Genomic DNA, 14,582 nt, shown 5'->3' with positions numbered 1-14,582 from the left:
ACTTAACATATTGGAAAGAATTATACATTGATCTATGTCAAGGGTATAAAAAAAGTTAAATAAAGAAGTGATAAAATTCACAGCACATAACAGAATTGAACCAGCAATGGAAATACATTAGGATAATATTAAGAGAGTGAAATGGTTTCAAAATGAAAATCATATTCAATTTACATCAGTGTTAAAGTCTGCATACAATTATTATTTTAAATTAAGAGTTTTTGGGGATTTGGGGCATTCATAATTAAATTTGGCAGATATATAATGCACACTTTTTACAATCAATCACAGCTTGTATTATAGTATGGGATTTTTCTGTTACAGGACAACATAGGTTAAAGTGAGATGTATGTCATAGTGTTTGTTGCCTATGAGTCATCAATTAATCAATCGTATTATTCTTACCCTTTATAATAGTGTTCTTGTATTCAGAATACACATGGATAGGCATAAAGAATACATGCTGTCAAAAAACTGTATCAACAAGAAATCAAAGTACATCGGTTGTTGAACATCAAGGCAACAGATCATACATTATTTCAGTGAGATGAAAGAAATAGCATTTTGAAGCAAATTAAAAATTTTTAGGTGTGTTAATGCACGAAATTTAATACTATAAGAAACAGAATAAAACTCTGCAATGAAGAATTATAACTGTCTATAAAACTGCTCGCTTAATAGAGGAACTGCCTTTCTTTGTAGCAGAGGGGAGAAAATATCTCCAGAATTATTCTTAAAAATTGCACAAATTTAGCTTTAGCTACAAATAAATATATCAAATGAATTTAAAGAAAGGTTAATACAGAACAAAGTCCGTAATCTGGACGTCCATTATCCAGAATGATCTATAATCCGGACCGCAAAGACACAAACTTTTTTTTTTTGTATGTGTTACGCCTGCGCATTTAATGTATAACGGACGGTTAAGGTAGGCTAAAATTATCTTTACTAAGGCATTTCAGTTAATGTTGCAGATTGTGCTGTTCCTTAATCTTCTAATTGGATCCAGCTTATTATTTTTTTGCAGACTCTTAGAGCAATTTTATAAAAATTAAGCTTGAACTTTCAATTATGTCAAAATGAGTTTCCAATTCTGAAGCTGCCAAAGGATCTACAAAGCGAAAGCATGTTTCAATGTACCACTTCCGATATACTGCTTCTGATAGTGAAGAAGGTAACAGAGAGGTTATTCAAAACGAAAAAATTTCGACTGACAAGTTAGTCGGTATTTTCGACACAGCAATTACAGGACTTGAACAGTGGAACTTTGTAACTGAACAAGAAATTATGTCTGTTTATAGAATTAAAGAGAAAATATTCGCACAAAAAACGAAGAAACTTAAATAACTTACATTGAAAGAAATGTTTAATAAAGTAAACAAATAAAAAATAAGCTTTTTTTTGTAAATTTTGATACCCTTTAGATCATAATTGCTCTTTATTTCATAAATTACAGTTTCATATTTTTAATTGCATAATTTCTGCATGCCATCTTACCAGATTTAAACTGATGATCTATAATCCAGAAAAAACCCTAATCTGGAATTGCCGAAGTCCCGATGAGTCCGGATTATGAACTTTGCACTGTATATCAAATTGTCGAGTACTGATAAGAAAAAGAGAAAGAAATTTTAGAAAAATATTTCTTCATAGCAGAAATTAGCAAAAGTGTTAGATATTCTAATCATGCAGCTGACATGAAGATATCAAAAATTTAATTTTAGTTTCTAATCGGTTAAAAATTAATGTCACTAGATTTTGAAGAAATGTAAAAGCAACAGTTTATATAACTCAATGATTTAAATGATTGAAACATGTAATCAGAAATATTTAATTCAGTGGTTTTCAACCTTCTTGGCCCCATGCAACTATTTCTCCACTGTTAAACAAGCATTCCTAACCCCTTCCTTTCAAAACTCAAAAAATACATTTTTTTTAAATTTAGATTATTTTTTAATCTGTTTTATAAATTAAACAAGGGAAAATATAGAGAATGCTGATAAATAGTAGTTTGAAAAAAAATTTGAATAAAAGTAGTTTTTTTTTTTTTTTTTTAAATATCCATAAACTAAAATTAAATATTTAGCTAATAAATAAAACGCTGACCACATTCTCCCTTCCTCAGAGCTATGAAATCCCCCTCCCGGGTTGAAAACCCCTAATCTAGTTTTAAATACGAGGCTATTTCAATAATTCCAGATACTAAAGGATCTATAAGCTTAGATCTTATAAAAATAATTGATGAATATACAGTCTTTTACAAAAAAAAAAAAAAAAAAAAAAAAAATCAAAGCGCTATAAGGATGTTTTTGATGAGACTACAAGGATGTTTTTGACTATAAGGATGTTTTTGCTATAAGGATGTTTTTGATGAGACTATAAGGATGTTTTTGACTATAAGGATGTTTTTGCTATAAGGATGTTTTTGATGTTTTTGATATAGTTGTTTTTGATGAGACTGAATATGTGTATAGCTCATAAACAGATACTAAAATGATTAAAAAAATCAAGGTCATAGCACCTGTTCATGGCTCACAATCACCCATTGAGTGTTCAAATTAGTAGTTGGTCGAACCGCCCTTGGCGGCAATGCATGCTTGAATTCGTCAAGGCAAGGAGTGGTACAGGTTCCTAATGTCATCCTGCATCCTGCAACACATTCTGCCAGGCATTCATCAGTTGTCGCTCCAGATCTGCGATATTTTGTGGTGCCCGAATCTCGCGGTTTACTATGCCCCAGACATGCTCAATTGGTGAAAGGTCTGGTGACCTTGCTGGCCAGGGAAGAGTATCAACCGCATGGAGGTAGTAAAGAGATATGCGAGCAGTATGTGGCCTGGCATTATCTAGTTGGAAAATGGCCCCAGCATGACGTGCCATGAAGGGCAATGCAATCGGCCGCAGGATGGCATCAACGTATCATTGGGCTGTTAAAAATGTACGGAGGATGACTAAAGATGACCTGCTGTCATAAGAAATAGCGCCCCACACCATCAGACCGGGGTTATGGCTGTATGCCTTTGTAAAACAAAGGCTGATTGGGACCGCTGGCCCTGTCGCCTCCAGACATGAACACAGTGGTCATCTGCTTCAAGAGTGAAGCAGGATTCATCGCTGAACACTATACGATGCCAGTCTGATGGCAGCCAAGAAGATCAGCTGCGACACCCATCCAGACAACTCCACCAATGTTGTGGTGTCAAAGGCAAACGTTTTAACCTTTTCGCGACGGCGCACTTAAGACGTGTTTAAGACGCTCGTGCGGGACGGAAGGGAATCGAAGGCAGTCACAGTACAGGATGGAGGTTTTGCATCACTAAGCCTAATTTTATAAAAAAAGATCAGAAAAAAAAAGTTTTGCTTCTAGCAGAGTAATTTTTTGTAGTCTTTTAGATTATTACTTGAGCTCTTATATATGTTAAAATTAGCACTTAATAACGTTTTTTTCTTTATTTTACATGAAAATAAACTTAAAAATTGCTTGTCTTGTAAAATAATTTTCGGAAGCGCTATTCAAATTATTCCAAAGTTTTAATTGATAAAATCCATCAATAAAGTTTTAAATTAATAAAACAACACAATAAAGACTATTTACAGTAAGAAGTAAAAAAATTTAAAATGAAGTCTGTGGTAAATCCCGAAGTATGGAGAAGTATCAATTTCTAATTCTTAGAAAAAGTGTCACTTTCTAACTCTTTAGAAAATGAATCATCACTCTCATCTGCAGTAATAAATGGTTCATTGACCATACGAGGGTATTCTTCCTCTGATAAATAGCGCCTTTCCACTATAATAGACTGGAGTTGAGGCTTTCCGAAATAAAAAGAGCAGAAACGGAAATATATCTGAAGGGCAATGCAAAACGTAACAATACTCCACATACTAACCCTAAAAGACCATATATAGTAAAGGAGAAAATAGAATAAAAAAAGGAATTGGATATAAATCAGACACGTGAATGTTTTCATTAGCACGCAGCGATTTAAAGAGCTCACCTCTGTTTACATTTTCCCTTCCCCCCAGCCTTGAAAGAGCTGATGAGTAAAATACCAAAGTCAAGCAGAATATATCAAACTCAAGGTCAGGAACTTAAAACTGTGTTCATTTCAAAAGTAATGGACATAGGATGCCATCTAGTGGCCTTCAGAAAAAATGTTCCAGCTTAAAATACGTATACGCATCACCCGTCCTCTGAATGCAATCTCTAGCGATGCGGGGATGGGGCGCCGGCTGTAAGAGACGTTCTTAGGGAATGCGTATATATTGGACGCCCGTCCTGAAAGGTTTAAAGGCTCTGTGAGCAGAAACCTGCCTCAGACAAGCGGCGTGAGATAGTGGACGGCACCACGGGAGGTATAGACGTGGCTGTAGTGTGAATAGTCGACAACGATACCGTTGGGGTGGTTCGGGCCTGGCAAACAATCATCCTATCTTGCCTCGCATTTGTGCTCCTTGGTCTTCCAGAGCCTTCATTTTTTCGGCAATTTCCTTGTAGCAACCATTGTTGCCAACATCTTTGCACAGCAGTGTCTGTATGCTGCAGGTGGCGGGCTATTGATCGGTATGACCACCCAGCTTCATGCAACACTACAATGCGGCCATGTTCAAAGTCATTTAGTTGTTTGTAAGGTTTTCGATATCGTTGTAATGGTATAAAACTTCTGCCTCCATTATTGGTTTTATACTTTGCAAATTGCACACTAGAAATGTGTGCTATGATCCCAATTCCTGTTCGTTTGCCTTGAAACTAGGATCATTTGCATGTTCGATCAAGTTGTTTTTGCATACTAAATTTCATCCCGATTGCAAAAGTCCTTCTTGGTGCTTCGATTTTTTTGCAAAGGAGTGTATTTCAGTATAATTGTATTTGAATTTGGAAGCAGCATTAAGACCATTTTTAATGTTGCCAAAACAGCTTCTGAAAATGTAATACAAAATGCATAACATCTTCATTTGGTCCAAAAAATTTTTCAAACATGGCCATTCTTCCTATTGAACATTAATTAAGTGATCAAGTAAATTTTGCAAACATTATTGATGGTTTTGCATCACAAAAAAGAAAGCTTTTAAATATGCTTAAAAACTGTTGCAATACTTTTTATATTAATTAAATTACTCTTAATATTTCTTCAATTTTATAAGCCTTTTATCATAGTGGAAACTTTTAATATTTTTCATTTCAAAACTGTAATGCATTATATGTGACATTTTTCTGAACATCAGAAGCAATGATTAAACATTACTGTAAGAATAATGGTATTATTTGAAACAGTTATCTAATGAATACAAACTTTGAGTGTATATAATACAGTTCTTTATTATTTTTTTTTATTTATTTATTTAAATTTCTTTCTTCCTTTTTTTTGGTAGTGGTGGTAAGGTCATCAAGCAGCCAGACACTTTGCATTATACACAGAGGAATGCACTTACCACTTTTCCTCAGATGAAAAAAAAATTGTAGCCATGGCTCTGACTTACACTTTCTAAGCGAAGTAAAATTACAACTTTCTAATGAAAGATGTATCACTTCATTTTCCACAGAGTGCTGAAGGAATCTTATACATTAAACCAATTGTAACATAAAAAGTTAATAAATTTTTATAAGAATAAAAATAAAAGATAACTTAGTGATTTTATACAAAATACTATATTCCTGCAGAAATTTTGCCACGATTTCTCTCATTGCAGCCTAACTCAATAAGATATTTTAAAATTAACAGAAAAGAAAAAATAAGTTGGCTTGTTTAAAAAAAAAGACTGTTGGAACTCAATACAATAAAGAAAGACAATGCATACAAACCCCCTTTTTTTTTTTACAGCTAAAGAATTGTTATGTACATGGATTCCAAAGTTTGGTACATTCTGAAAATTTGGTGACATCTACTAAAGTGATTGCACTAATACCTAAGTACTGGAAGAGTAAACCCCAACTATTTGTGAGAGTGAAAAATTTCAACAAAAATATTTATTTATCTTTTACATTATAAAACGCTGTATATTAATTTCCGTTTTTACTACTACTGAATTTAGGGGAAAAAATATGTTAGATAGTAAATCTTACTTGAAACTCAGAAAGAGATTTTCCAAATTGTTTTCTTGTTTTGACATACTCAGATGCTATTTCTAAACTTGAATAAGCTGCACCTAAGGAACAGGATGCTGAGCCAAAATAAATAAATGAATATCATATAGCTTATAAAAGGTAACACAAACAGTATGGCATTACAATGTGTACAAAATAAAACTGGCACATGTACAATATTTCAAAACAGATTGTATGACAAAATAGCTTGTAAATAAATAATTATTTGCAGAAAAATACATATTTCACAAAAAATAAAATATTCAAACTTAAAAACATTTATAATGGCCCCAGTGAAAATATCAGAGATTGAAAAAATACCCATAATGAAAATCTGTTTTATAATATATTTGAGTGGATGCTTATATGGCCAAAAATAAGAGATAGTATCATTTAAAATATTTGAAGATACTTACAAATATTGCTAAAGACAATTATGTATCAAAGCTTTGAAAATCAAATATTTAAATACCATCTACATCTCTTAGGCACAAATTTCTGAAAGACACTTTTAGTCATTCAAAATTATTCAATCAGATATATATTTGTAAAATTGCTAGAATTTGAAATCTTTTGTCTCACTAATTCAGTTTTTATAAGGCCCATAAAATCAATGCTTGGCCTTCCTTTCTGCTTAGAGGATACTGTTTTAAGTGACTTAATACTGGTACTTATAAAAAGGACAATCTGCACATTACAGAACTAGTACACTTTTCTCCCTATAAAAGCACTACAAATTTATCATATAAATTTAGAACAATAGAATTAGAAACAAATTACTAATTATAACATTTTTTGAGTGTGCATATTCAAATTTTAATTTTTTATAATTTTAGTAACAGGTGTCACTTAACTACAGTCTGATATGCTCTGATATATATATATATATATATATATAGCAAAATATTATTAACTCTGAAAGTCTATTTAAATTTCTTAAACTGGAATCATGGGCCCTCTAAAACACCAAGATAATTGTTCAAGAAACAGTCAGTACTGCATTCCTTCTGAAGCAATATGTGTATTTAAATACATAAAAATATAGTCCAATGATGATAACTATCATCATGATAATAATGGATCTATGATGAAACTTTTCCAAACATATGAAAAGTTTAATTTTTAGAACATTACATTGGGACAGAACAAACAACATACCTACAAAGTCTGAAATATGGACTTTCAATACCGGGAATTATCTAATATATGGAATTCTGGACTGCCAGCAGACTTTTTTGCTTAGATTTTATTTTCTTAACTAAGTCTAGGAGTGAAGAACATAATTTTCAAGAAAAAGTGTGCCGTAAAAGCAATTTTTCCCATGACAGACTTTCTTTCTTTCTTTCCACCGACAGCGAGGCAGCCTGACCACTGAGTAGTTAGCATATCGGCCAGGCAGCTCCGCTGACAGAAATAACTTGACCAACATAACACACTTATATATACATATTGTGCTCAAGACGAGTGCTGGGGGCAGTGCAAACAAATAAGAGACAATAGTGCAGTGATGAAAGAAGGGTGAGAAGATCAATTTCAGTTACATATTTACAGAGTTATGGATAGATGGTTACAAAAGACATCCACAATGTTAACAATAAATGAGTACAGTGGAATATATGAGAAATTAACAAAGTAACTGATAAACAGTAAAAGTAATATCTAAAATAGGGCTAAAAACTAAATAGCAACACTAAAAATAATAAGAAGTAATATACTAAAAAGCGAAATAATACATAAAATAAAAAAAGGCAAAACAGTGAAAACAATACATAAAATAAGGCAATATACATAGTTCAAGGTTCATAAGTCAGGGTTTACAGTTCAAGGAGATAAATAGTATATACAGGGAATAAGAAAAGCCGAATAAGCTAACTTAAGATAAAATTAGTTCATTACAGGTACAGAGCATTCAGGGGCTGTACTGGTGATGAAGATGGTAGCTGAGAATTACTCCAGCCTGTCTGAGATTTTGCGTGCAATATTTATGCAATCGCATATGCGTTTCAATGCACTGCGATTTTTCGAAGTAGCTTCGGCCCATGCATGGATGTGGTTTGCTACTGGTTGCCTAAGATGATATTTGGTGGTTTCTTTGCAAGCGAACAGATAGTGGTCCGGATCTTCTACCATCCCGCATGAGCAATGCTAGTTTTCGCGTCGTCTGAAGCGATGCAGGTAAGTCATGAAGGGACCATGTCCTGTTAGATACTGAGTGAAGTGAGACGAGACACTTTTTAGAAACGGCAGACGTTTGGAAAAAATCTGTAAACGCTTCTGCCGGTGGTCTCTGTCTCCCACAGATGTTGCCAACGTTTGAGTAATTCTCTCTCGAGATCAGCTTTTACGAACGAGCCCGGGAGAGGCATGTCAAATGTGTGAACGTGGAGGTCAGTTGCTGCTCTTTTGGCTATTGCATCTGCAATTTCATTACCCAGTATTCCGGTATGAGCAGGTACCCACTGGAGTTCAGGCCTATAGAATTTTGGTGTTCTTAGTAAGAGTTTTTGTATGGCTCTGACGAGTGGATTTTTACTATATGTGCCTTGGATTGCCTGGAAGCTAGAGGCTAAGTCTGAATATGTACTGGAATAGTTATTTTCCAGTGCGTAGACAAGTGCAGCTTTTAATGCAACCAGTTCAGCCTGAAAAACTGAGTTGTGGTGCTTAAGCTTTATTTCTGGTTCCCATGTAGAACACAGTATCCGCTACCGGTGCCCCATTCTCCTTTGGAACCATCGGTGTAGATTGCAGTGGCTCTGAACCACGTTGATGACTTGCAGTTAATCGAGATGTTGAATTCGGCCGGGTGGCAAGGTGGCTCGGGAATGCTCGGCAAGGTGGCCCATGACAGACTGAGATTTCTGTATGACTTTGAAACACCTGCCGGATAGGGAATCACTCCAATACAACATGACAGTACACTGATTGATGTTGGCCCCAGCCAAACTTTTGACCCTCGAGTAGTTGTGTGAGGTTAGCAATTTTCCATATGATCCAAACGATGCATAAGGTTTTAAGAACATATTTCGCAGAGCAGCGTGAAATTGATAAACATATTTCGGAATGATTAGAGAATCAAAGGATATGCCTTTATCCGTTTTTTTGCAGCAGTTCCACTTTTTGTTTGATGCACATCGAAACATGCTTTTGCTTTGTAGATCCTTTGGCAGCTCTAGAATTGGAAATTCTTTTTGACATTGTCAAAAGTTCAAGCTTACTTTTATAAAATTGCACTAACAGTCTGCAAAAAATAACAGGCCGGATCCAGTTAGAAAATTAAGGAACAACGCAATCTGCAACATTAACTGAAATAGATAATTAGATAATTTTAGCTTAGCTTATACCATTCGTTATACATTAAACGCGCATGCATAAACGTATTATGCACATGCATAAACGCTTATGCGCATGCGCAGAAGGTTTGTAGCTTTGAGGTCCGGATTATGGACGTCTGGATTAAAGACTTTTGACTGTACATAATATTATCTATTTACATGACTGATCTAGTTAAATCTAGCATTGATAGATGGCACTACATTACAGTGACTTTTCACGATCTGATGCGTTGCTCCACCCTACTTGGTTTGTGGCCGCATCCTTCTGCAGCTTCAGTTATGAATAAAACAAAACTTTAAAGAATATTTTACTTCTAAATTAAACATTATGCACAACTTTAGGGCTATAAACATTAACCTAAGTAAGTTTTTTAAGCAAGAGGCGTGGTCAACAAAATGTTACAGAATTTTTATCTCAAGAATGGTAGCATGAACTGCAAATTATAGAGGTCACAAATAATTTAAACCCTTGCTTGTCTTAAAAATTCACTTTTTTTAATTGATTTTAATAACAAAAAATATGTTTGCTAAACTAACCCTCACAACCATATGTTTCTCTAAAAATGTATAATTCAAGAATAACAATAATTTTTATTGCATTATTCAGATTTTTCATGACAGGGAAAGAAATTTTATTAGTGGGAGGAGCCAAACGATTTTATAAGGGAAAGAATATAGCATGATGTGATGAGTAAAATAACAATGAAACGTAAAGGTATTAGAAATTTGAAAGCATTTGGAAAAGCGAGATTGGAAAATTAATATAAAAATTTATTAATGATGTGAAAGTGTTCGATAGAATCCAGTTGATTAAATGAAGAAGCTTTATAGATAATTTTTGAAGATTCCATATTGAAATGTAATTAAGTGACCGCCATACTTAGCTAAAAAAATTCTTTTTTCTTTTCAAAATTTAATTTATATTCCCTGACGAGAAATTTCAGCGATTTTTCAATTTGGCCAATATACACCAAACAGCATGATACATATCAAACAATGCTAAATTAACACAATAATTAAAAGCACGAGATCTTTAAGAATCAAAAAATGAATTTTACTGACAAGTAAAAAAAATAACTTAAATATTGAAATTATGGAGAAGTCGAGAAATTTTGTAATTGTTAGTTTTAATAATTATTGGGTACGTGTCAGTTAAACGTCACTATCAGCTTAGTATCCTGTTAACTAGACGTCTTAACAATTAAGTGTCCCATCGCTAAATGTCCTGACAGCTATCTTTCTGTGTCAACCAAATGTCCTGTCGGCTAAATGTCCTGTCGGCTAAATGTCCTATCGTCTAAGTGTCCTTGTCAGCTAACTGTCCATGTCGGCTAAATGTCCTGTCAGACACGTTATCACCATCATGACTATGCAATATGGAGGCTGGCTATAAATTATGTTAAGTATTTTTTTGAGTATTTGCAGACATGTCCTCCCATGACCTCGCAATGCTCCATGCTACAGATGGTATGTTAAAGTATTAAAAAAATTCTTTAATCATCTTGCCACTGTGAAAATTTAGCAGAAATTTTAGAAAGGCTACTTTATATCTACATTTCAGCACAAGCAGCACTCCAATATCCATTGGCTGAATGATAAATTTATGATTTGAAGAAAAGTATAAGATGGAAGTGTCATCTTTTGCTAAATCTTTGAGTAAAGTACGAACTAGACAATTCTCTGAAATCAGGACTAGTTTTGTATCACCCTGTAAACGAATTAATTCCGAAAGAAATTTAATTCATATTCCCTAATGAGAAATTTCAGCGCTTTTTCAATTTGGCTATTATAAACCAAACAGCAAGATACATTTCAAACAATACTAAATTAACACAATAATTAAAAGCACATATGAGATCTTTAAAAATCGAAAAATGAATTTAACTGATAGTGAAAAATAAATACTGAATTTATGGAGAAGTCGAGAAATTTTGTAATTGATAGTAAGTTTGAATAATTATTGGGTATGTCACCGTCGGCTTAGTGTCCTGTTGATAAATGTCTTGACAGATAAGTGTCCCATAGCTAAATGTCCTGATGGCTAACTCTGTGTCAGCCAAATGTCCTGTCAGCTAACTGTCCTTGTCGGCTAAGTGTCTTGTCAGCTAACTGTCTTGTCGGCTAACTGACCTGTTGGCTAAGTGTCCATGTCAGCTAAATGTCCTATCAGCTAAGTATCCGTGTCGGTTAAATGTTCTGTTGGCTACGTGTCCCTGTCGGCTAATTGGTATCGGTTAAGTGTCTCGTTGGTTAATTGGTTGTTGGCTAAGTGTCCGCGACCAGTTGATAACAGCGAATTCAAATATTTTCGTACATCACAAGCAAAAGGCAAAAATTTCCAATTAATGGAATTTGCAAAGATATGTGACAAAGTAATAATAAATGAAGATGATAAAACATATTTCCCTTGCAATGACAATGCCCCACTCATCAATGAACAAACAAACAGCAAAATCTGTAGTATGGTTTTAAATCCAGAAAATTTTTCCAATGCTGAGAATTTCTACCAATGCTGAGAATGAAAAGATTTTGAATGAGAGTTTAAAGGGAACTCCTTGCAGGGCAATTACAGGACCATGTACAACGGAGCTTTGTAATTGAACAAGAAATGATATCGCTCTGTAAAATTAAAGAGAAAGTATCAGCACAAAAAACAAACACACTAAACAACATACATTGAAAGAAATATTTAATATAACAAACACATAAATATTCAGCTTTTTTGATTCCCTTAAGGTCATAAATGTTTCATCATTTCATATTTTTAATTTAGTAATTTTTGCATGTCATCATACTAAATTTAAACTAATGATTTAAAACCTGCAATCGCCGAAGTCCTGATGATTCTGAATTTTGGACTTTGTATTATAAAACACGAATGCAGATAAAATGTACATAATCCAGATATGACACAAAAGACCATACTCGAATGAAGTTTGCTTCAGAAAGTACTATTTTAATAAAAATATTTTTAAAAAAATGAGAAAAGAAGCCAGAGTTCTAGCACAATTCAATGACGTCCGGCAACATTCCCAGTTTTCCATAATATATTTTTGTAAGAAATAACTGTACTTTATGCAATGTATTAAATTTTTAAATTGTTTATATTGGATTGGGATTGGGCATAACTTAACATGAGGTCCCTTCTCATTTTTTCATAGCTGGTTATCCAAAATGCAACAATACAAAAGAAGCATTAAATCAGTTTTAAATTTGTAACATATGCAGACCTCAACAGGACATCCAAATGATCAGCACTTCATCACATATGTATATTGTTATGGATTTCGTATTTAATTTGCTATTTTTAGTAGAATTATAATTAAAATTGTTTTGTTTCCCCATGCAAGGCAGCACATGATGAGTTTTAAGAGAAAGCTACGTCGAAAAAGTAAAAATACAGGAGCACACGCATTTAACATTTAATAAATAGATATCTCGTAATTTTACTATTTTGCTTTCCAGAAACTTCAAGAAACTACCAGAATATTCTCCTGCATGATTAGAAAGCTTATAAGACTCAGAGAAAAACATCTCAGTTCAGTTGTTTACTAAGTTTTTTTGTTAATTGTAGCGAATGCATGGCGAGATCGAATTAGCTTTCTCTGACATTTGAATTGTGTTCTATTTAATGTTTTAGCAGTTTATAATATAACTACTGTGTGATATTGTGATGATGTACGAATATCTGTGAGGAAAAATTTCAGCATTTTGTTTTATTTCTTGTGATAAGAATAAGTTTTATTGACTTTTTATCAAAATCTAACATTCAATTTATTACGAACCCGTACGCATGCAACAATATCATGTATGTCATGGCAGTAATGCCATCAAGAAACACCATAAAAAAGGGAGAACAATAGGCTGCGAGTTTTCTACTATTCTTTCATGTGGAAAGCTTCAGTATGCATCATTCTGACTGCCAGGAAATGATTGCGTTAGTCTTGCCACACTACCAAAAATAAAAAAACGAGGACAGCCACACTGCAGTGATGGAACACATAACAGCATAAAGAACCTTAGTGCAAGAATTAGGATATGTGCACAACCTGTGTTAGCATGTAATATTTGATGTTTCCTGTGTAGGGAAATCCTTGCTAGGCATCTAGTGTTCCGATTACTATTGAAAATTAACACAGGGATATGTAGCTGAAATAAAGCACTGAATGGCACTACACTGTCAATTTGGACAAAACTTAATTCTCCCTACATCATGATAGCAATATCAAAGTCCAGTAGCATTATGATGACAGACATCATATCATCACAATGCATTGGTTTATGCATTCATTGTCTTTCTAATCTATCACCTAATGTTATCATCTGGGATGTTATTGTACACCTGCCTAATATATACTGAAAGCACATTTAATAGTCACTGCTACATCTCTGCAGCCTGTTCTCCCTTATCTTCAAGGCTAGCCTGTGACCAAGTTTCAATGGGACAATGCACCACCACCAAGATGGAATATTCAACAATTCTTCATTGTCCACCACATGCCTTGGCCTGCATGTTCTGATATGCCTCCTATGTGTTAAACACATCTGGTTGATGATTAGCAGATGAGTGGCCCAGCACAGCATTCTACAACTATGATAGATGAACTTTAGTGCATGTGAAAACAGAATGGACCAACATAATCAAAACACATCTGGTTGATGATTAGCAGATGAGTGGCTCAGCACAGCATTCTACAACTATGATAGATGAACTTTAGTGCATGTGAAAACAGAATGGACCGACATAATCAAAGCCCACATTCAAAGCCAATTTCTCTTTCAGTTCCAAGGTGTGCTGTTATATAGGCTACATAAAACATTAGCCGCCTACCAGTGGCCCAAGTGGTAAAGTAACTGAACACTCATAGTTAGACCTGAGTTTGTATACTGGCCAACAAGCAGGCTGGAAGTGCATTTTATGGCTTTCCCCAAGTGTAAGATGGATAAAAGCCACTTTACTCTTGAAACTCCTTCACAAACGCATCTCCCTCCTTAGGCAGATAGCCCTTTGCCAAAATCAAATAAACTAAAGTACTTTGCCAAAATCAAATAAACTAAACAAAGCCTAGCCAAAACACTGTTTTCCATGTTTCTGCAAACAAATGGTTCTATAATTTTAATCAATTCAATCTTCTAACTTACATTATTTGAACGTTATATACAGT

At 34.0% G+C, this 14,582-nt stretch overlaps 1 protein-coding gene across 3 annotated transcripts in view; it reads right to left on the bottom strand.

Annotated features, from left to right (window-relative positions):
• Window positions 1-14,582, bottom strand: part of LOC118200033 (isobutyryl-CoA dehydrogenase, mitochondrial-like) — a 127,323-nt gene that overhangs the window by 59,948 nt on the left and 52,793 nt on the right. For all 3 annotated transcript variants that reach the window (XM_085807414.1, XM_085807413.1, XM_085807415.1), the window contains one exon: window positions 6,062-6,159. In XM_085807414.1, the coding sequence (XP_085663540.1) occupies window positions 6,062-6,159 (98 nt within the window). The remainder of the gene's footprint in view (window positions 1-6,061; window positions 6,160-14,582) is intronic.

The sequence above is a fragment of the Stegodyphus dumicola genome, chromosome X1, assembly GCF_044657685.1.
Source record: "Stegodyphus dumicola isolate Sdum_Otavi_A_Nest chromosome X1, ASM4465768v1".
Lineage (NCBI taxonomy): Eukaryota > Metazoa > Arthropoda > Arachnida > Araneae > Eresidae > Stegodyphus > Stegodyphus dumicola.
This window is presented reverse-complemented; position numbering and strand designations above follow the sequence as displayed.